The sequence below is a fragment of the Dreissena polymorpha genome, chromosome 6 (genome assembly GCF_020536995.1).
Source record: "Dreissena polymorpha isolate Duluth1 chromosome 6, UMN_Dpol_1.0, whole genome shotgun sequence".
In the NCBI taxonomy this organism is placed as follows: Eukaryota; Metazoa; Mollusca; class Bivalvia; order Myida; family Dreissenidae; genus Dreissena; species Dreissena polymorpha.
The window spans coordinates 58,555,578-58,577,355 of NC_068360.1; the positions used below are offsets into that span (position 1 = coordinate 58,555,578).

At 35.7% G+C, this 21,778-nt stretch overlaps 1 protein-coding gene across 1 annotated transcript in view; it reads left to right on the forward strand.

Moving 5' to 3' along the window:
- Nucleotides 1-18,424, forward strand: part of LOC127835712 (transmembrane 9 superfamily member 2-like) — a 30,211-nt gene extending 11,787 nt beyond the window's left edge. Inside the window, exons 6-17 of the mRNA XM_052362149.1 lie at nucleotides 938-1,078; nucleotides 1,629-1,754; nucleotides 3,127-3,198; nucleotides 6,782-6,895; nucleotides 8,171-8,303; nucleotides 9,606-9,725; nucleotides 10,649-10,706; nucleotides 11,873-12,032; nucleotides 13,289-13,443; nucleotides 13,720-13,831; nucleotides 15,559-15,730; nucleotides 16,267-18,424. Coding sequence (XP_052218109.1) covers nucleotides 938-1,078; nucleotides 1,629-1,754; nucleotides 3,127-3,198; nucleotides 6,782-6,895; nucleotides 8,171-8,303; nucleotides 9,606-9,725; nucleotides 10,649-10,706; nucleotides 11,873-12,032; nucleotides 13,289-13,443; nucleotides 13,720-13,831; nucleotides 15,559-15,730; nucleotides 16,267-16,340 — 1,437 coding nt within the window. The 3' untranslated portion in view covers nucleotides 16,341-18,424. The remainder of the gene's footprint in view (nucleotides 1-937; nucleotides 1,079-1,628; nucleotides 1,755-3,126; nucleotides 3,199-6,781; nucleotides 6,896-8,170; nucleotides 8,304-9,605; nucleotides 9,726-10,648; nucleotides 10,707-11,872; nucleotides 12,033-13,288; nucleotides 13,444-13,719; nucleotides 13,832-15,558; nucleotides 15,731-16,266) is intronic.
- Nucleotides 18,425-21,778: the final 3,354 nt, after the last annotated feature.

The following is a 21,778-nucleotide window of genomic DNA, read 5'->3' on the forward strand; positions in this document are numbered from 1 at the left end:
CTTTATAAAGTACCGGTAAAAGTTACTTTCCCAATTAAGGAAAAATTGCAAAATTCTCAGTTGCCATCAGACAAATTCCAAAAGGTTAAAGGTTGTGTCAATTTCTTGCCAAAAAACATTATCTGCTAGTGAACAATAATAATTAGGGCTGAAACGGAACATTGCAAACAAAGAGGCGTGTAAAAGAATATTTAAATGGCTTTGTGCAATCAATTACCAAGCAATTAATAAGACCCATATTTCCCAATCTGAGAAATTCAAGACCTAAATTTTCCCAAGTTCATGGTTTTGGGTGTTAATTTTTCCCAATCGGGCAGAATATCGATAATGATCTAACAAATCATCCAATCTTAAAGTGTTTATATTTAAGAGCATTCTTGTTAATGTTTTATACTGTATATGTTAGTAATTTTAAAACCATAGTTGTCTTCATGAAATTGTGTGTTTTTAAGCCTTTTTTGTGGAGACATAAATCTGTGTTTTTTTTGTTTTGGAAAAAGATGAATTTGCATTGGTCATTTTCAATGTGTTTTGTGTAACATTTGTGGATTGCTAAACTCTTGACATCAAGGGAAAATAATGTCAAATAATTATGATTTTACATGTTTTGAGTCTATTGTTATTGAAGGGATTGATAAACTCATTCATAGCTCTAAATAATTATGCAAATTATGAATGACATTGTTTTGTGTAGCAAATGTTTGACATACATGTGTAGTTGTTCTTTCTTGTATACAAGTCTATTCCTTGAGCTGCTTTAAAACAAATCATATCATGGAAACATGTTCTGCTCAAGGATTAACATCAGCCAATGATGCTGTCACTGGCAATGTTATGGCAACTTAGGCAAACGGAACTTTTTCAGAATACAATTTAGTTATTTGAAAGCTTGTAAATTTTGAAAAATTCTTCATGCAAGTCTTTTGTCTTCTTTCAGCCCAAGTTTGCAGAAAAAGACACCAGCTATTTCTTCAACCATGTGGACCTCGTGATCAGATACTACCCTGGGACTGGTGAGGACTGGGGCAAGACCATCCCGGGCAGCGGCAGAATTATATCTGCCAAAGTGACCCAAGAGGTATACAATATTGCATGTGGACAGGGCTTGTTTTCAGAGTTTGAAAATAAAGCTTATTGTACAAATGTACATTAGCAGGGGTGGGATTTTTTTCCTCTTTTCTGCTGATTTCCTTACTTTTAATGTCGATCTAACATTCCAAATAGTTATTAACTTTGCTGGATCTATATACAATTCAAGAGTTTAGTTGAACCTTGTAATGGAGAATGGGAACTAATTTTGGCATATAAGTCAGTTTTTGTTTGTTAAACTATAGCAATTTTTACCACTCATGTGAAGATCAGCCGCGAAACAGTTTAATTAACTCCCAAAAAAAGAAAGTATTTTTTCTTTCAGCATTTTGATCATATTTTACTTCTCATATTTAAATAGCCGTATAAGTGCTAGTAAGAGTTGAAATGGATTGTGTTCTTTCTACTAATCTGCTACAAATTCTATTACGAATTTAACCAAAAAGAGAGCTTTGTTTTCCAACCTGACTGTCTTTCCTACAAATATCAATTATTGCCAAAGAACCCACTCAGTTTGTTTATCTGGCGGTGACTGCTTTAGTGTGAAGTATGACGCAAATGCGAAGGATGATGCCATGTGCAATTACAATGAACCTATGGGTGTGAAGATGGAGGTCAAGCCTGACAAGGTCACCATCAGATATACATACAGTGTCTCCTGGCAGGTGAGTTTAGGTAGTGTGTGTGTGATTGAGTGGGGGGGGATGCCAGCAGCTGGTGATTTCACCGGTTACATTCAATCTAGATACCGGCTACTTTCCCAAAATATTAATCGAAATAGCGCAAATACACTAGTTTGATTGCTTAGACACCGGCTACTTTGAAAATATAACTGGCTACTTAAATGTTTATGGAGAACACTTGCGCCAGGGGTTTGTGGTTGATTGTTTCACTCATGACTATGGTATTAAACATAACAGTGCGTTTGATGTTTTATGTTAAAATATGGACATCATTGTCCATAATAATCATCCACAGTCAGCATTATTATAAGCACTGGCATTGCAGTCGTCGTCATCAATGTATCTTCATAATCGCAATAATAATCATCATAATCATATCAGTGCTCAAACTAGGATTTGAAAAGGGCAGAGGGGGGTATTTTGTCAAAAGGGCACTTTCGACGCGCAGCGTTTTGTCAAAAGGGCACTTTTGAGCGTGCGGGCTTATCTCGAATGCTCCCTGTTGCATATTAATGTTTATAGTTTTTAAGAATTGTTAGAATATATTATTCCCATTATTATTAAATCCTGCAAATATTTATAAATTATCATATGTAAAAAAAAATTAATAAAGAGCAGGGTGGAGCCTCGGAAGAGCAGGGCGGAGCGCCCTTCAATTGCTCTTGCAAAGAAGGGAAATTATAAAATGACAGTTAGAGAGTCAGCAAATCTGAAAATCATTGATATATCTTGGAATTTGACCCAAAAATAAAAATGAAAATTAATTTATCTATATTTATTTAATAATAAAAATAGTATGTTTGTTACGAGGAGGATTGTGTTTTATTAACCTTATTGTCTCTTTCTTAATGCCAATTTGTTTAACAAATACTTAATTTTATAAATTTGTATCTTTTCTTAAATTTGATTTCAGTATTTAGAATGTTCTCTCAGTCATGCATGTTTATGTACTGGCAACAATTATGGAATTTTGGTTGTGTTCTGTATAAACCTTGAATCATTATGATAATGTGGACCCTTGTTTTTATGAAGACAAGAATATCTGGTAAGCCACATTCGGGGAAAACTGGGTTAATGCATGTGCGGAAAGTGTCTTTCCAGATTAGTCGATGCAGTCCAGGAAGGCTACTCAAGGATGACACTATCTGCTTTCACTGTATTTTTCATTGAAAGAAAATGTCTTATTAATGAAAATCTACTTTATACGGAAAGAGTTGTCCTTGATAAGCCGGCGCTAATCAGGGACAACACTTGGCGCACATGCGTTTTGTCCAGTTTTTGCATAATGAGGCTAGTTTAGTTGTCTCAGTTTGTATGAACTCTGAATTACAATCTGGACGTCTGTTTGCAGGAGGACAAGCACACTAGGTGGTCTTCACGCTGGGACTACATTCTAGAGTCCATGCCTCACAACAACATCCAGTGGGTTAGGATAACGCCCTCTTTGGATTGCGCAATAAACAACTTAAAAGACTCAAATGCCTAGTATTTGAGACGGAGCATGATTAAAATGTTTATGAATACAGAAAATACAGAATACAGAAAATATCGATATTATAACTCTATTTCAAAACATTTTTCATTTTGGTAAGGATTTCATTAGCTTCTGAAGACCATGAGTAAAATGAACCTGTGATTGACATTTTTAGAGGTCAAATGAAACTTCTGCGGTCAAGATTAATTTTGTTGCTGCATTCTTGTTAAATACTTTCCAAATATTGATTTGCATACTCCTAAGTGAACTATGCCACAAGCAAAACGTGTGAGATAACATATATTCTGGAGATTGCTTTATGGTAAAATGTGTCTTAAAATGATGCAAGGGCAGATGAAATGAATCCAAAGTGAGACATTGGCAGAAGCTTGCATCAAAAATCAGGATTCTGCTTCAATTCAAGTCCCTGTCATAGATGGTCTGTGCATAGTATTGTCAATTTGAAAACTTTGGATGTATGTTTTTTCACCATTTTGGAAATGTGGCTAGGTCCCTCTGAATGTGGAAAAATTGCGTCATTTTGACTAAAATTAGGAATTTATTGTGTGTTTTTTTGCTATCAAATACTTAAATATTGAGAATAAAAATGATTTTAATATAAAATTTACTAAGGTTCAACTTATAGAACTAGATTGAAAATACATTAATGCGATATTTTCCAAGTCAAAGGGACCCGGCCTCATACCCAAAATGGTTTAAAAAACACACACTGCTAACCGTCATTCTTTTAATATTTCTTTGTATAGAGCAGGGCTTTCCGTGAGGCCCTCAAGCTCTGTTGAACCTTTGAGCCTAAATTTCACAATCAGGGACACCCTTGTGTCTGATATTTTTTAACAGGGTTAACCCTACATCCTAAGTTACAGATGTCATTTTGTGCCAGTTTAAGCTTCGTGGTAATGTAGAAATTATAATAGGACTAATGAAATATTTGCCCTGTGGAACTGATGTGCAAGTACCGGTCTTTTCCGCTCTGCCTGAAAAATCTGCTGTGGAAAGGCCTGCACTTCAGAGTTTTCTCAGACAATGTATGGGTCCACAACACATTTTATAAGCCATAAGCTAGTGGACTCCTGCTCAATCTGGCAATATATGTTAGTCCCCTACCGGTGAAACCGGAGGGGACTTATGGTTGTGCGCTCTGTCTGTCACACTTTTCTGGATCAAGAATTCTGGTTGCTATGGCAACAAATAGACAAGAAATATTAACAAATAGACTAGAAATATTGCTGAAAATAGTAGGATCCTGAGATAACTAATAAAGTTCTTCATATTTTGTCAAGAAACTTGGATTCATGGATAGATGGCAATATGGAGATTATGCACGTCATTTCAATTTGTTTCTACGTCAATAATTCTGGTTGCTTTGGCAACAAATAAATTAGAAATCTTGCTGAAAATGGTGGGGTATCACGGGTAAGGGACTTATATTGCTTGGCAATAGTATTGTTGTCCCCTATCGGTTTCACCGGAGGGGACTTATGGTTTGCGCTCTGTGCGTCTGTCTGTGAGTCTGTCTGTCCCACTTCTGTATCCTGCGACAACTTTAAAAGATCTTCATATTTTTGTCATGAAACTTGTAACATGGTCAGATGGCAATATGGAGATTATGCACGTCTTTACATTTTGTTCCTACGTCAAGAATTCTGGTTACTATGGCAACAACAAAAAAAAAATTCTGACAATGGTGGAGCCAGTAGGGGACATATATTGCTTAGCAATAGTCGTGTTTATATGTGTTTTAAGAATATATAGCTGTCTATTTCCCCTTATATTGGCTGCAATCCTGTTTGTTTCAAGACTGTCCAGTTGGCACAGGCTCATCTGGAACAACAATTAACGCTCATACATAGAGCATAGTTTCCCTAACATGAGGTTCCTGTGTTTCATCATCATAAAACTTGCTGGTGATTGTGCTGTTCTGTGTTTCAGCATCATGAACTCGCTGGTGATTGTGTTGTTCTGTGTTTCAGCATCATGAACTCGATGGTGATTGTGCTGTTCTGTGTTTTAGCATCATGAACTTGCTGGTGATTGTGCTGATCTGTGTTTCAGCATCATGAACTTGATGGTAATTGTGCTGTTCTGTGTTTCAGCATTATGAACTCGATGATGATTGTGCTGTACTGTGTTTCAGCATCATGAACACGCTGGTGATAGTGTTATTCTGTGTTTCAGCATCATGTACTCGCTGGTCATTGTGCTGTTTTGTGTTTCAGCATCATGAACTCGCAGGTGATAGTGTAAATCTGTGTTTCAGCATCATGCACTTGCTGGTGATAGTGTTATTCTGTGTGTGAACATCATGAACTCGCTGGTGATTGTGCTGTTCTGTGTTTCAGCATCATGAACTCGCAGGTGATAGTGTAAATCTGTGTTTCAGCATCATGAACTGGCTGGTGATAGTGTTATTCTGTGTTTGAACATCATGAACTCGCTGGTGATTGTGCTGTTCTGTGTTTCAGCATCATGAACTCGATGGTGATTGTGTTGTTCTGTGTTTCAGCATTATGAACTGGCTGGTGATTGTGCTGTTTTGTGTTTCAGCATCATCAACTCGTAGGTGATTGTGCTGTTCTGTGTTTTAGCATCATGAACTGGCTGGTGATTGTGTTATCTGTGTTTCAGCATCATGAACTCCCTGGTGATTGTGCTGTTCTGTGTTTCAGCATCATGAAATCGCAGGTGATAGTGTTATTCTGTGTTTCAGCATCATGATCTTGCTGGTGATTGTGCTGTTCTGTGTTTCAGCATCATGAACTCACTAGTGATTGTGCTGTTCTGTGTTTCAACATAATGAACTCGCAGGTGATTGCGTTATTCTGTGTTTCAGCATCATGAACTCGCAGGTGATAGTGTTTTTCTGTGGTTCAGCATCATGGACTCGCTGGTGATTGTGCTGTTCATCATAAACATGATGTTTATTGTGTTGTTCTGTGTTTCAGCATTATGAACTGGCTGGTGATTGTGCTGTTTTGTGTTTCAGCATCAAGAATACGCTGGTGTTTGTGCTGTTCTGTATTTCAGCATCATGAACTGACTGGTGATTGTGCTGTTCTGTGTTTCAGCATCATGAACTCGCAGGTGATAGTGTTATTCTGTGTTTGAGCATCATGAACTCGCTGGTGATTGTGCTGTTCTGTGTTTCAGCATCATGAACTCGATGGTGATTTTGTTGTTCTGTGTTTCAGCATTATGAACTGGCTGGTGATTGTGCTGTTTTGTGTTTTATCATCATGAACTTGCTGGTGATTGTGATGTGCTGTGTTTTAGCATCATAAATTCGCTATTAATTGTGCTGTTCTGTGGTTCAGCATCATGAACTTGCTGGTGATTGTTCTGTTCTGTGTTTCAGCATGATGAACTGGCTGGTGATTGTGCTGTTCTGTGTTTCAGCATGATGAACTTGCTGGTGATTGTGCTGTTCTGTGTTTCAGCATCATGAACTGGCTGGTGATTGTGCTGTTCTGTGTTTTAGCATCATGAACTCGCTGGTGATTGTTCTGTTCTGTGTTTCAGCATCATGAACTCGCTGGTGATTGTGCTGTTCCTGTCAGGCATGGTGGCCATGATAATGCTGGGGACTCACCACAAGGACATCGCCAGATACAACCAGATTGATAACTCTGTGAGTACCCCACTGTGTCTTATAACCACAGGTTTTATTTTCTTTATTAGAGATGGAAATTAAAAAAAAATGCAATTTTGAGCAGTTCCCAACTCAGATGTTTTCAATTTCAATAAGTTTGCAACTCACATTTTCACAATTTTAAAGAGTTTTCCTGAAAACAAAAAAGCAAATTTGAACAAAGTTTGTGGTTTACGACTCTAAAATGCCCCCCCCCCCTTCAATTAATTTTTTCACAAATTGAGGGAAATAGTCAGGGATAAAAAGCTGTACCCTTTACCACCCAGATCATCACTTTGACCCCAATGTATTCCTTTAGAAATTAAAATTTACGTTAATACCTTTCCAATCCTTAGATACTGATGAGCAGCAAACAGCATAAAACATGAAGAGACTGCTACTCATAGGCTTGTTTAATGCTGATTGCATATAGCCATTTACACTTGAAGTCTAGGCGGGAAAGGGTTATGGATTCGTTGTGATGTCAGAGCAATTCAAATCATACTGCACTAGCTTTTAAATTCTCAATTTATACTGTGTATCAGAAGTTGTCGATGTCGGTAAAATTAACAGAAAAGACTGGTGTAATCAGCATGTTATGATTTCCATTTTAAACCTTATGTGAATAGTAATTTCACAACAGATTATTATAATCAACATATACTTTGGAATCAAGTATACTTGAATGTTTAAATGTTGAAAATGTATCGGCAAGCAAAAGAAGTTTTTCCACACTTAAATTTAACAACATTCAAATATCTTGCATTATTCCTAATGCTAAGAAGTTATGCATGTGCATTTTTTTATTAAAAAACATTTCATAAGTTATGCCCCTTTTTCAGCTTTGAATGTTATTGATACAACTTAATGCATATTACAGCATGACATGTCATGTCCATTTTTGTTCACAGGTTTTTTTTCATTTTTAATAAATCTTATTTGGAATTATTGAAGCCCCTGCTGCCTTTTCTCACAAAAAATAAAAATTACCAAACCCTCTATCATTTCTGGATATGTCTTAGCTGGATAAATAGAGCTTTGGACTGGAAAAACTGGGCTTAATGCATTTGGTAAAGTGTTGTCCCAGATAAGCCTGTGTATTTTACAAAGTCTATTAGGGAAAACACTTTCAGCCTTAACTATATTTTTTATAAGAATAGACACCCTTTAGCCCAACAATTTCATAAAAGCGGAAAGTGTTGTCCTTGATTATCCTGTGAAGACTTCACAGGCAAATCTGGGACGACACTTTACGTACATGCTGTACCCTTACAGGAGGAGGCCCAGGAGGAGTATGGCTGGAAGCTTGTGCACGGTGATGCGTTCAGGCCTCCACGGCGGGGTATGCTGCTGGCCATACTCAACGGCAGCGGTTGTCAGATCTTCTTCATGGCACTCATCACTCTTGGTAGGTTGAAGAAAAAACATGGTGCTGTCAGGAGACCTGTGATAACTTGTTTTCGAAAGACTTCGAGGGAAATGGTCGGGTGCTGTGACCTTATCCTTAGTAGTAGTGCATGTCACATGCTGTTGCCAGACAGCAGTACGTCCTCATGACCCTGATCACTCTTGGTAGGTTGAAGAAAAAACATGGTGCTGTCAGGGGACCTGTGATAACTTGTTTTCGAAAGAGTTCGAGTGAAATGGTCGGGTGCTGTGCCCTTATCCTTAGTAGTAGTGCATGTCACATGCTGTTGCCAGACAGCGGTACTTCTTCATGGCACTCATCACTCTATGTAGGTTGAAGATAAAACATGGTGCTGTCAGGGGACCTGTGATAACTTGTTTGGGAATAAGTTGGATGCTGTGCTCTGCTCCTCTGTAGTAGTGCAAATCACATGGTGTTGTCAAACAGTGGTACTTCTCCATGGCCCTCATTACTCATGGTAAGTTATAAAAGTCACAGAGGTTTACATGTAGTCCCAACTTGAGCATTTGGGTCTGGAAAGGTCAAGGTCATTGTTGGTGCTTTATCCACACAGATTTAATGGGAACGACACTTTCAGCCTTAACTTAATTTTGCAAAGAAGAGACTAAAATTATATACATTAGGAAATTGCCGTACCTGATTAGCCTGTGCAGACTGGAACGACACTAAACGCACATGAATTTAGCTCTCATCACTTTGGGTAAGTAGTGCAAGTCTCATGGTCGATAGTGTCAGGGGTGTCAAACTAATTTTACATGTAGTTACTTTCTTTGCTGGTTTGGAATAAAAATGAAGAGTTTAGTTAAGCTGTTATGGGTAAGGTCATTTTCCTCCCCTGAGGTGGTTCTTGAATCACACCACCTATGGTTTTGTCAGTAGAAAAAGATTATCAGGGATAACCTGTTAGGAAAGGAGTAAGAGGAAAAGTGAAAATGCATCCAGAATAAATCCAGAACAGCCTGTGAGTAACTGGCAGTCTGTTCAGGTTTTCTGCTGTTTGCTGCTTATCAGTATCTTAGGGATGGAAATGAAGCCTCTAAGCTTGAATCTAGTAAGAAAGATCTTTAATTTAATTTGATTTTCAATGAGACTGCAATAGCATCAAAATGCGTATCTGTGTGATAAAAGGTTGATTATTCAAGGAAGCCTCTTCTAAAAAAATCAATTGTAAGTGCCAAGTGTTGTCCCTGATGGGGACTGCACAGGCTAATCTGAGACGACACTTTTCGCACATGCATTAGGCCGAGTTTTCCCTGTATGAGACTCAATATCATGTTACAGTGTTTGCTTGCTTGGGTTTCCAGTCTCCTGCCAAACCCGGTGCTCTGATAACCTGTTCCCTCGTGCTGTATGTGTGTCTAGGGACACCGGCAGGATACGTGTCCGCAAGGCTTTACAAAAGTGAGTACAATAGGCTCATCACACTAGTTTGTGTGGAAAAATGGTAAAACCCTTGTGCAATTGTTTTGTTGAGTTTGGGGTAAAAAAAATGATTAGCTGAAATGCTGTTCTTATTATCGAGTTTAAAAAAGATTTAGACCTCTTGTAGTTTTGAGTCTATATAAGTATTATACAATGACTTTAGTCTTGTTTTGGATCCCTAATACATGTATAAAGATAATAATATACTTTTGTCCAGTTTTGATTTAATATAATAATTATTGGGTGAAACTCTTGTTACCCACTTATCCTCTATAAAGTATAAATCAAACTAATTGATCAGCATTAGTACTGGCTTGTAATTCCTGCACTGCTTGGTCACCTTTGAACCAGGCCTGCTCAGAAACGTGTTATATATGGACAGCCGTGTAAATGTAAATATGTTCTTGGTCTTACATTATCATGAAAGAAATCTGGCTTGCTTTAGCAAATTTACTGATATGTGTTGACTGCAAATTGCAGAACATTATTCTAGCCTCTGCTGATTACTCAAGCATCTTCAATGAAATCCGTATGTGAGATGCCAAGCAAGTTAATGATTGGAGAGTTTACAGTTGAGGTTTGGGAGGCTTTCTCCTCCTTTTAGCTGTTTTCTTCCTTCTCAGTGTCTAGATTGATTCAAGAACCATTATTAAGTTTAACGATTTGTTAAATAAAGAGACTTTTGGCGAACCCTATATGGCTCCCTGGATGCAAAAAGGTTCCATGTGACATTGAAATTAAGACACTTGGTATCTTTTTGCACCAATCTGGCAATATGGGGGTTTATGGTCATCAGGACTATCTGATCCCTGAGCTGCTTTCTAGGAGTTGAACAGGAGAAAGATGCAAGAGGTGTCCATATTGATGATAGTAAACACATAATATGAACATCTTCTTTGTAGCATTTGGAGGTGAAAAGTGGTTATCCAATGTGATCCTCACATCATCCCTGTGCCCAGGGTAAGTGTTAGGGACAAGCATGTGTTGTTTGCTTGTAATGGTGCAGCGTAGCCAGGGTGAGTGCTAGGGACAAGCATGTGTTATTTGCTTGTAATGGTGCAGTGTAGCCTGAACAGATATACTTGAACAAGAGTCTTAACTTTTTAGTCATTATAGAATGGCATTAAAAGAGACAAAAATCTGCTATGGAGACAAAGACAAATCTCAAGACAAAGAGTTTTTTTATGAAGAACATTCATATACCTGTGGAATTATTGAAAGTTGTTATCAATGGTGGGCAACCATGGCCAAAACGTTACATTCTAACTTGCATTTTGAATTTGTAAATTAGTGTTCCATAAAGTAATTCAATCAGTCAAATAATATCTCACTTAATCCACTGTTATGGTATATTAAATGTGATCATATTAATAGTTATTAATGATTAAAATATAGGAATAAGTTTGAAGGCACCATTTATTTTCATATTTATAGAGATCAGGTTAAATTGTCCACGCTATCTGTGGTTTCAACAGGCCAATTTATTTATCCCAAATAGCTACTTTTGATAATGGCACTCAATATGAAGTGTACCGAGATGACAAAAAACATATTCTGCATTGTTGGATTTGGTTATGACAAATTTCTCTAGTATCATATTTTGTATGGATTATTATTTTTTTTAAGAAACAGGCTGGGCTTACTCAGTCAAATAACACTGGACTAATTCAAGGATTGCTGGATGGATTCCTGGCTGGGTCACATTAGCTTTATGGGAAAAATGGTCATGAAGTATTTCTGTGGCTTTCTCCCTAAGGTTCAAGTAGGGCAGTAGTCTGTAACATGTACCATATAATAATGTGCACTTAGCACTGGTAAACCAGCTGACTCAGCAAAGAGTAGGTTGGTTAACTTACTGCCTTGGAATGATGTTAACTGCCTTGGAATGATGTTAAAACTATTAAAAATGGAGACATATCCACAAAACAAAAACAAACAAACATAAGTTCATACAAGCCTTGTGTTTTCCAGATTATTTGAAAATTTCCACATATAGAAAAAAAAGTTCATACAGACTCTGGTGTTTTCCTTAATCTTGTTTGCAATATTCTTTATCCTGTACTTGATAATGATATATCCACAAACAGTAAACAAACCTCAGTTCATACAAACTCTCATGTTTCCAGAATCGTGTTTACACTATTCTTTATTCTGAACCTGGTTCTGTGGATCGAGGGTTCAAGCGCTGCCATTCCCTTCACCACCCTACTGGATCTGCTGGCACTCTGGTTTGGCATCTCTGTCCCTCTCACCTTCATTGGAGCATACTTTGGCTTCAAGAAAACGGTAAGAGAATTATAGTTTGGCCTCACTGTGGGAAAATCAGGCTTAATGTATTTGCTTCAAGTGTTGTCCCAGATTAGCCTGTGCAGTTTTGCAAAGGCTAATCAGGGATGACTTTTTCCATCAAAAATCGATTTGGGCTAAGAACAAGATTCCTTTAAATGAAGAATACCATTAAAGCGGATAGTGGAATCCCTGATTAGCCTGTGCAAACTGCACAGTTTAATCTGGGACAACACTTTACGCACATATTTTAAGCCCAGTTTTCCCAGAACAAGGCTGAATTGTAGTTGTATGCATACCTTTTTGTTTTAGAAGGGACATAAATGTGCAAGACCCCTAAGGCCATTAGCCCTTTATAGTTGTGCTGGGCCCCTAAATTTTGTGACAAAACTTACATGTCCTTTTTTACAATAAGTTCTGAAAACAAGTGTGGGCAACTGTGTTACAAATGTTTCTTTGTTTTACTGTCAAGTGATAATTATACAAGGTATGGTCCCTTTTAAGTCTATAATTAATATTTAAAAATAAGAAGTGGTCATTCTGAAATAAGATCAATGTATACATTTTTAAATAATATTTTAGATTCTTTTTTATTTATCAATTAATAAGTCATGAAATTGGGGTTCTGATGTAAAAAATAAATAAACCACATGGGCAAAAGTCATAGTCGAGTATTAGAAACACTTAAAAAGAGCAAAGAATTGTTTATTGGCTGATTAATAATACACTTGCAAAAAAAATTTGATAGAAATTAAAAAAAAAAAATTGACTATATATCAATATGCATTTAGTATTGAACACTTGCACTTGTCTTGGTTAAATATTTTTTGCCAATGTTCATCCTAAGACTGCTATAAAAACTCTAGCATGGCTTTTTTTGCTGATTTTATGGCTGTTATTGGATCATATACCCAATGGCAAAAAGTTATCTTTTTCCCAAATCCAGTCTGAACAGTCCCAATTGATGTTGTTGATTTTCAGATGCCTAGAAATAGAGAGCTTTCAAGTGTAGAAACAAAGAAATTTTATGTTTTTGCATCCATAGTCCTTTACTTATTTTTTGAGTTTATGAATAGGATTTTCTCTTTAATTATACATTAAAACTTTTTCCCAATTTGAAATAATCTGACGCTTAATTTTGTGGTATAATATAAAGAAGTGAAACTCCAGCTGCTGGATTCATATACACCAAAAAGTGAGAAAAAGCCCACAGTTGTTATGCAACTCCACAGACAATGTGACCCATTCTATTGCAGCCAATCGAGCAGCACCCAGTACAGACCAATCAGATCCATCGACAGATCCCAGATCAAACCATCTACACCAAGCCTATCCCTGGCATTGTCATGGGCGGAGTTCTGCCATTTGTATGCATCTTCATACAGATTTACTTCATTCTAAACAGTATCTGGTGAGTTTTTTTTTGCCAGAGTTAATTATTATGACAATTCTAATGGGTTCAGTTCATTTCTTCATTTTCAACAGTATTGTTGTGAGTTGGTTTCTTTGTAAATTTGTCAACATAGGCTATTATTTCTCCCTTCCTCTCATTTAAAAAGTGTCTATTAATCTGTTACATGCAAGTTTGTTTTTTGCCTGAGCTTTTTAGTATATATACCATATAAATACACAAAACATACACCAAATCTATTAGTTTGTGTGTAAAACATAATGTTATCATTTTCAGGTCCCAGCAGACGTACTACATGTTTGGTTTCCTCTTCCTGGTGTTTGTTATCCTCATCATCACCTGCTCAACGGCGACCATACTGCTCTGCTATTTCCATCTCTGTGCTGAGGTAAGTGATAGAAGATAACTATGTAAAAGATGATGCGTTTTCCTTTGATAACCCTAATGTTTATCGGATATATTTTTTTGACAAATGACCAGGCTGCTGAGGCAGAAGTTATTGTCAATTCATGTCACCATAGTGTTGTTTGTTATTATTAGTGACTGTTTTAAGAATTTGTATGAAAATGTTTAGGCTGTGATGTTACATTGTGAAATTATATTTAAAAACAAGATGTGTTTGTGAAACACTATGTCCCCCCATATATTTGACCATTGACCTTTGACCTTGAAGGATGACCTTGACCTTTCACGACTCAAAATGTGCAGCTCCATGAGATACACATGCATGCCAAATATCAAGTTGCTATCTTCAATATTGCAAAAGTTATGGCCAATGTTAAAGTTTGGCACAAACCAACAAACAAACCAACAGATAGAGCAAAAACAATATGTCCCCGTGTATAGACTGGGGGTCATAAAAATCTCACAAACCATTGCCAGTGTTTGTGTTTATGAAATTCTTCAACATATAATTGAAGAGAATTGATTTTAAAATGTAATGTTGCTTTATAGGGTGAAGTGGAATGTCATTTTTATTAACTTGGCTGTTTTCGGAAAAAAAAACGAGGTATTGTCATAGCCAGCTCGTCGTCCGCTGTCTGCCGTCCGCTGTCCGCGTCATGCTTAAACCTTAACATTGGCTCTAATATCAAAGTGCTTCCACTTACAACTTTGAAACTTCATATGTAGCTGCACCTTGATGAGTTCTACACGCCATACCCATATTTGGGTCACTAGGTCAAAGGTCAAGGTCACTGTGACCTCTAATATAAAACTTCTGACAAGCTTTCATTTAATAAAAAAAAATGCACCCACAGCAGAGCGTTGGCACCGGCTATGCGGTGCTCTTGTTAGGTTGTATTTCCCTAGGTGGCTAGTGCATGAAATACCCCAAATTTGACCTAATGAATTGCAGCATGTGTTAATTGAACCACCTCAGAAATATTGAAGACTTTCATATTTTCTTTCAAGCGTGACTATGCAGCACATAGTCTGAGTTTTACTACTTAAGCAAATATTGGCGTCTGCTTAACGCTCTGGTTAAGGTACAATTTTACTTAGAAATATGGATATGATTAACCTGAAAATCTCAATATCACTTTTTTTTCTACAAGTATATAATTGAAAGTTTACTTACCTGTTCAGAGGGGTCATTTTTGTCCCCTACCGGTGAAACCGGAGCGGATTTATGGTTTGCTTTCTGTGTCTGTCTGTCTATCAGTCTGTCTCTCACTCTTTTCTGGATCCTGCGATAAAAGTTCTTCATATTTTTCATGAAACTTGAAACATGGACAGATGGCAATATGGAGACTATGCATGTCATTTCAAACTGTTCCTACGTCAAGAATTCAGGTTGCTATGGCAGCAAATAGACTAGAAATATTGCTGAAAATGGTGGATCCTGCAATAACTTAAAAGTGCTTCATATTTGTCATAAAACTTAAAACATGGACAGATGGCAAAACGGAGATTATGCACGTCATTTCATTTTGTTCCTACATCAAGAATTCTGGTAGCTATGGCAACACATAGACTATAAATATTGCTGAAAATGGTGGATTTTCACCGGAAGGGGACATCATGGCTTGGCAATAGTCTTTTTTTTTGTTTCTGAACAAGTTCTATAACTCTGACTTGCAACGTTTCATAATCATTGCCCTTTTGTTGCTGCAGGACTACCACTGGTGGTGGCGGTCGTTCCTTACATCTGGTTTCACCTCGGTGTACTTCTTCATCTACTGCATCCACTACTACGTGTCCAAACTGGAGCTGGTCGGCCTCGCCTCCCCCATCCTCTACTTTGGATACATGCTCATTGTCGTGTTCCTCTTCTTTCTACTCACAGGTGAAACTATATTTTATCTTAGCTTTACTTATATATGAGCGTGCTCTGTGAAAGGGGTTATAATGCATGTGCGTAAAGTGTCGTTCCTGAGAAGCCTTTGAAGACTGCATAGGCTAATCAGGGACGACACTTTCCGCTTTTATGATATTTTTTGTTTCAAGAAAGTCAATTCTTAGCTAAAATCAAGTTTAGGCGGAAAGTGTTGACCCTGATTAGCCTGTGCGGACTGCACAGGCTAATATGGAACGATACTTTACGCACATGTATTACACCGCCCTTTTTACAGAGCACGGCCCATATTATTTACAATATACTGGACTTAGCAAGACTAAAAAATGCCAGTGAGTCCTGAAAATGGGTTGGTTGACCTCTTTCATGATATTTTCGAGACCCTATTAAACAATAACCTATGTTGACTACAATAGACATTATTTGTTTGAAGTTGAAATTTATGTTTCGTAAATATTATAGTTCCTACTGTTAAAAGCTTTATTTTGCAAGGTTTAAATCACATGCATGCATGTTTCTCATTTCAGGATCCATTGGTTTCTTTGCCTGCTTCTGGTTTGTCAGCAAGATCTACAGCGTGGTCAAGGTTGACCTAGATTGAAAGGTCAACTAATGATTCATCAAAGGTAAACATTTTGGAAGTGATCAAAGGCTATCTGCTTTTGGGTGGAAATAAAGAGATTTTATAATATAAAGTGACTTTGTTATAATCTCATTAAAATCAATCAATTATGCAAATAATGAACAATTGAAAAGTCCGCGTCGTGCTAAAACCTTGACATTTTTCTCTAAAATCAAAGTGCTTCCACCTACAATTTTGAAACTTCATATGTACAATGTAGTTTCACCTTGATGAGCTCTACACGCCACACCAATTTTTGGGTCTCTAGGTCAAAGATCAAGGTCACTGTGACCTCTAAAAATAAAATCTGACAAGCTTTCGAAGCTGAACGTTGGCACCCGTAATGCAGTGCTCTTGTTTTTAAATTGAAGTTCAAGTGTGAAATTCAAATAGGTGTTTGTTAAACAAGATGATCCACGTTCTGAAAAAAACTGGGCTTTTTGTATGTAAAGTGTTGTCCCAGATTAGCCTGTGCAGTCCCACATGCTAATCAGGGACAACACTTTCCGCTTAAACTGGTGTTTTGTTTAGAAGAGATTTTTTTCAAACAAACAATTCCATAAAAGCTGAAAATCTTGTCCCTGATTAGCCTGTGCAGAATACACATGCTTATCTGGGTCAACACTTTACGCATATGCATTAAGTCCAGTTTTTTAGAACGAGACTTAATATGAGCTTATACATTGGCAAGGACAGTATATGCTGTTGTTTTTTAAGTGTAAATATGCCTGAAGATTATGTTCATGTATTTAATGTACATACATTTCTGTGTATTGAGTACATATGAAACATGCCTTTTTTGGTGCGAAATGTCCTTGTAAATCCATTATGTTGTTGTAAATATGTGCATTACTATGAATTCGTTATATCATTGGAAGACGTTAAACTTGTAAAAACATGTTTATTGTTATGGGTTTGTGGGAGCTGTTTAACATTTTCAAGTATGAAAAATATATCTTTTTTAAATTGCATTGTGGTATGATATAACGTATTGTTATCTGAAGTTCTATGTGATCATTAAAAAATCATGATACTGCATATTGAACTTGACTTTTCTGGAACAAACATATCTAAAAAGTAAGTAACACAATATAACAAAGGTTGTATAACAAATGTTGCCATCATCTTAGTGTAAGTACTTTATAATTGCTTTAAGTTTGCACTGCAGATAGTGTATTTTTATTTATTATTGCTTGCAAAATAACCATCTACATGTACTGTCTTGAAGCATATTTTGTTGTTTAACTGATGATTATTGGGATATGCACTAGCTTGAGTTATGATGCTTCATCAACTAAAAGTGATCTATCTTTAATTACATATTTCTACTTAAATAATAGTCAACACATCCCCCCCCCCTCATATTTTGGTATTCAAATATGCACGTTAACTCAAATTATCATAAAATAGACAGTTCCAGCTGAAATAAATATACATATGTAAAGATGTTGTATAAAGCAATATCAGTTTGGCTCATTATTTCTTTTGTTGAGTGCAATATTAAAGATATATTACAACTTCTATAATTACTTTCCAAATAAAATTTATGTTCTCAGTTATACCTTGTATGTTGCATTTCACAATGTGGAACTTATTAGCTCCATTTATGTACAGCTATAGTTCACTGTGTATTGTATCATTGTATCAGCCTTGCGTACGCATGTAGGCTAACATACATCTGTGTATTGTGTTTTTTGTAAGTTATACTGCTTGTTTTCTTGTCTTTATGAATGGTTATGCTTGTTTGTTATTTAAGTAAATGGACATTTGGTTGTTATCAAAATGTTGAATATATATATATCATGAAATATGTACCGGTATTGCACTTTGGTACCATGACTGCATGATGTTACATACATTGTATGTACATGTAGTTATCTGTTCATGTCTTTTAATGGATGTGAGGTTTTAATAAAGTTATTTATTTTTCGTTAAGAATTTTGTTGTTTTTCTCTTACAAGATCATCCATGTTAAATCATATTTGGAACAATTTTATTTCACATTTTTCTTAAACAAGTTATCTTCTGAATCAGAAGAAAAATCAGCCAATTTAAAAATACCAGCATATGTTATTGTTTTATTACTTTTAGTATACAATAAAGTACAACAAATACTATGCTTTGTATAAGTTTGATTCTATTTGTAATGGTTGAGATAAATAGGATGATTAGTATGAGACACACTCTGGGAAAACTGGACTTCATGCATTTGAGAGAGGGATGCCACTTTTTGCATTCATAGATTTTTTTTGTAAAACAAAAGAAAGTTTCCTCTGAACGAAAATCCAGTCTATGTGGAAAGTGATGTTGCACTAAGCCCAATTTTTCCTAAGATCAGCTCATATATGTTATATGCACAATCGTGCTATATGGTTCTCAATCTGTTCTTAGATTGGACATTTCCTATTGAATAAAAATATGAAATTGATCGAGATTCTTATTTCTATGTTTTCATTATGGTTCACCTTTGTTAAGGATCAATTTGTTAAGCAGAGTTAAACATGGATTCTTGTTCAAAGTAAAATTATGATTATTTCTCAATAAAGAATAAGTACATGTATCCCCATTTCTCTGTAAATGTAAATATAAGTGGTTTTTGTTATTTATTTGAATAGAATAATCTCTGTGAACAAACCAATAAACAGTAAAAGGTAGAGTCTTCAATATTCCTGGCCGCAAGCTATAGAAATGTTAAATATTGATAATAATTGGCAATTTTTTAATACTACTTGCTATTTTACAATATTGAAAAAAATGTAACCAGACTTCTGCCCAGCGCTGTTCCCACGCATGGAATGTCAGTTTTGCATTTTCTTGAATTTAACTGGCTTTTTTTGACAGTTGGCATGAATTTCGAACTGATTACAGTTATTAGTCCCCTACCGGTTTCACCGGAGGGGACTTATGGTTTATTATCCGTCTGTCCGTCGGTCCGTCAGTCCGTCACACTTTGTTGGATCCTGCGATAACTCTAAAAGTTCTAAAAAATGTTTCATGAAACTTTGAATATGGATAGATGGCAATATGGACATTATATGCACGTCATTTCATTTTGTTCCTACGTCAAAAATTGTGGTTGCGCAACAAATAGACTAGAAATACTGCTGAAAATGGTGTTTTTTTTCTGGATCCTGCGATAACATTAAAAGTTCTTAAATTTTTTTCATGAAAGTTGGAACATGGATAGATGGCAATATGGACATTGTGCATGTCACTTAATTTTGTTCCTACGTCAAAAATTGTGGTTGCTATGGCAACAAATAGACTAGAAATACTGCTGAAAATGGTGTTTTTTCTGGATCCTGCGATAACTTTCAAAGTTCTTAATATTTTTTCATGAAACTTGAAACATGGATAGATTGCAATATGGACATTATGCAGGTTATTTCATTTTGTTCCTACGTCAAAAATTGTTGTTGCTATGTCAACAAAATAGACTAGAGATACCGCTGAAAATGGTGTTTTTTTCTGGATTCTGCGATAACTCTTAAAGTTCTGATTATTTTTTCATGAAACTTGAAACATGAATAGATGGCAATATGGACATTATGCACGTTATTTCATTTTGTTCCTACGTCAAAATTTCTGGTTGCTATGGCAACAAATAGACTAGAAATACTGCTGAAAATGGTGTTTTTTTTCTGGATCCTGCGATAACATTAAAAGTTCTTAAAAAATTTTCATGAAAGTTGGAACATGGATAGATGGCAATATGGACATTATGCATGTCACTTAATTTTGTTCCTACGTCAAAAATTGTGGTTGCTATGGCAACAAATAGACTAGAAATACTGCTGAAAATGGTGTTTTTTCTGGATCCTGCGATAACTTTCAAAGTTCTTAATATTTTTTCATGAAACTTGAAACATGGATAGATTGCAATATGGACATTATGCAGGTCATTTCATTTTGTTCCTACGTCAAAAATTGTTGTTGCTATGTCAACAAAATAGACTAGAGATACTGCTGAAAATGGTGTTTTTTTCTGGATTCTGCGATAACTCTTAAAGTTCTGATTATTTTTTCATGAAACTTGAAACATGAATAGATGGCAATATGGACATTATGCACGTCATTTGATTTTGTTCCTACGTCAAAATTTCTGGTTGCTATGGCAACAAATAGACTAGAAATTCTGCTGAAAATGGTGTTTTTTTCTGGATCCTGCGATAACTTTCAAAGTTCTTAATTTTTTTTCATGAAACTTAAAAAATGGATAGATGGCAATATGGACATTATGCACGTCATTTAATTTTGTTCCTACGTCAAAAATGTTGGTTGCTATGGCAACAAATTGGCTACAAATAATGCTGAAAATGGTGGTTTTCTGGATCCTGCGATAATTTTAAAAGTTCTAAATATTTTTTCGTGAAACTTGGAACATGGATAGATGGCAATATGGACATTATGCACGTTATTTCATTTTGTTCCTACGTATTAAATTATGGTTGCTATGGCAACAAATAGACTAGAAATAATGCTGAAAATTGTGTTTTTCTGGATCCTGCGATTACATTAAAAGTTCTTAATATTTTTTCATGAAAGTTGGAACATGGATAGATGGCAATATGGAAATTATGCACGTCATTTCATTTTGTTCCTATGTCAAAAATTCTGGTTGCTATGGCAACAAATACAAAAATCTGACAATGGTGGAGTTTCTGACAATGGTGGAGCCGGTAGGGGACTTTTATTGCTTGGCAATAGTCTTGTATTTTAAGTAAAACTTCTACATAAAGGTCAAAAGCATTTGAAAAAGAATGTAGTTTGTTAACTTTATCTGTTTGTGTCTGTGTATATTGAATAACTATTTATGGATATTAATATACTTCGTTTAAAACTATATTCATAGTATATAATATATTTTGTCTACAAAGTGTATGATACATTTATATTGACAATGTGTTGCTTCTTTTGGACCTTTAGAGTTCAAGTTGGATTTTGAAACATTAAATAAACTGCTAATATCAGTAGTTTTGTGTTCACCACTTATTTTAAATTTGAATACAATTTTTGAAAAAAAAATGTAAGAAAGTATCTACAGTGTGTTTTACCCAAGTAATTTCACATTTCATACATGGGTTGCATAATCTGATAGAAAATCATTGTAAAAAAAGACCCAATGATGTGCCTGTAATAAAATATTTAATGAAATTAAGATTTAATAGTTTATACTTATACTTTCTATCTTATCATCCTGATGTTTGCTAAATTCATATATAGAATAACCACAAATAAGTACCAGGATTAAAGCATGCATGCTGTGTTCCCTAAACATCATCAGATTTTAATTGTTTCAATTGTTAAGTGAAAGGTGTTCATGAAATATAACATGAAGTGTTGCTGTTTGTTCGTCTATAGCAATTTAAAGACATGCTCATTTTAAATTAAGTTGATAAAACATATATAATATATAT